This window comes from Volvox carteri (assembly GCF_000143455.1).
Source record: "Volvox carteri f. nagariensis unplaced genomic scaffold VOLCAscaffold_154, whole genome shotgun sequence".
In the NCBI taxonomy this organism is placed as follows: Eukaryota; Viridiplantae; Chlorophyta; class Chlorophyceae; order Chlamydomonadales; family Volvocaceae; genus Volvox; species Volvox carteri.
This window is the reverse complement of record NW_003307697.1, coordinates 36,071-38,117: the sequence shown is the minus strand read 5'-3', so window position 1 is coordinate 38,117 and position 2,047 is coordinate 36,071. Positions and strand designations below refer to the sequence as shown.

Genomic DNA, 2,047 nt, shown 5'->3' with positions numbered 1-2,047 from the left:
GTATGTTTTGTTACATCTCAAAAGTATATTAGCTGCTTGGAAATTTATTTTAAATAGACTAATTAAGTTTGCTCCAATCCTTCCCTATGGCATAAAACAAGGGGTAACCCCCCCATAAAACAAGGCATAACCCAGGGTGTAGGGGTAGGGGTTACCCATGTGGCTATGTATGGAGGTGGGTAACCTAACCCCGGGGTAGGGGTAACCCCTTACCGAGGGGTAACAAAGGGGTCAGGGTAATACACTACTGATGGGTAACAGACCCATGTTTACATTCACCTGCGCCTGTGTCGCCTGTTTACACTCACAAACGCACATGTCTTCACCAATCACTTGTGAAGGCCCAATTATCGACATTGCCGCACCAAAGCATGCCTTGTTCAGAAACCTAAACCTAAGGATAAGGCACACAGCTGCAGCCTAGATGCAAGGAGGCAGACGAACAGGTGTACATATGCAGAGCAAATTGGGAACCACGAGAAGCCACCAGTGAAGCCAATAAATATCCCTATCAAAGTGTAGCAGCCGGTACACAGTACGGTGCTATAAATACATGCAGAGCGCGACCGCCAGCAACTCAGAGACCTTTTCAGCGGTCAGCTGCTACATTTGGTATCGAGACCTCGTGAAAATTCACGATCCTGAAGTCGTCGGTTCAACCCCCACCGATCACGTTTGAGTGGTATTTCGGGTGTGGCGACTCAGTGAGCGAATATCGCACAAAAACTATAAAAAAAAGTAGCTGAACCGACTGGACTGTCTCTGTGCCTGAAAAACCTGAAGGCTAGGCGCATGTGAATTGGTCACCTCTGAAGGCTAGGCGCATGGGCTTGGTCACCCCACTGCCCGAGGGTAGGAGAAGGTAGGCACAGGCTGGCGGTATACGAGGCTCTAAAGGGCCCGGGACGGTTCCCTTCAAAGGGGGGGGAATGTAGCAGCCGGTACACAGTATGGTGCTATAAATACACGCAGAGCTATAAATATGCGCAGAGCGCGACCGCCAGCAACTCGAGAGACCTTTTCAGCGGTCAGCTGCTACACAAAGGATCCAAAATATTCCTATCAAAAGATCCATGCACCTACCGCCACTCCGGACCTAAGACTCATGGACCAGTTCATGACCTAAGACTCATTGATCAGCCAACAGGCAGCAATGTAAGGTCGGCCAGTAGCTTAAGTGCCCCATCCCGACCTGCTAATTCCAGCTCTATGCACGACCTATGCAACATCCAGAGTCCGCTCGTTTTCAGAGCAGGCTCTTAGGAGAGCCTCTCCTAAGAGTGTCTAGGGTCTTGGGTGGGAGATCCGGATGTTTGATCCCGAATATGGCCACACCCGGCAAAGTGTAAGGCGGTAAAAATCCTCGGATGTCACTGGATGTCTTGCTAAATGAGGTCCATCATAAGTGTGGGCCTGTGCTGCAGAAGGACAGTCAACAGTCTTGTTGTAGTGGTCCATGCACGCAAATACTAGGACGCCACCATTTTTGCCACCATACACACCAGTATTGCAATGTGGATTGTATGTGTCCATTGTATGTTTGGTCAATAGGAATATGATTGACTGAATTGGTGATAGTGGTCATCGCTTATTTTAGCATGTCGATCTAATTTTAAGACCAGCCAAGAGTGTGCATTATATGAGCTTACAAGCTAATTAGCTGTGATTAAGCTTGAATGTGCTTGTCAGGAGTATCAATGGAGGCAAAGCAGCATGCACATATGTGTATGACCACCCCTGGCCGGTAATATGTTGGCCAACCTCAGGACTGATTGCCTGATGTTTTCACAATGAGAACTATTATATAACAATGGATGACAACCAAAGGCACCCATTTAGTGAAGACCTGTGCTGCCAGCATTCACGCCTTCTCCTGTACTCATCTACAAGCTCTCGTAACAGGCCAAGAGATAGGTACTTATTGCTTATTCCTTGCATGTGTGATGCCATCATTAGAGACCTTAAGGTTGAAATGGCAAATGATGCTTTCTGAGATACCAAGATACTGTAGGTTGCTAATGTTTACATTTTTACTAGTATCCTAAGC

General features: G+C 47.4%; 1 protein-coding gene across 1 annotated transcript in view; it reads right to left on the bottom strand.

Moving 5' to 3' along the window:
- VOLCADRAFT_108567 (uncharacterized protein) overlaps positions 1–318 on the bottom strand; it is a gene marked incomplete at both ends in the record, with an annotated part of 22,968 nt that extends 22,650 nt beyond the window's left edge. Inside the window, one exon of the mRNA XM_002959286.1 lies at positions 309–318. Within this exon, the coding sequence (XP_002959332.1) occupies positions 309–318 (10 nt within the window). The remainder of the gene's footprint in view (positions 1–308) is intronic.
- Positions 319–2,047: the final 1,729 nt, after the last annotated feature.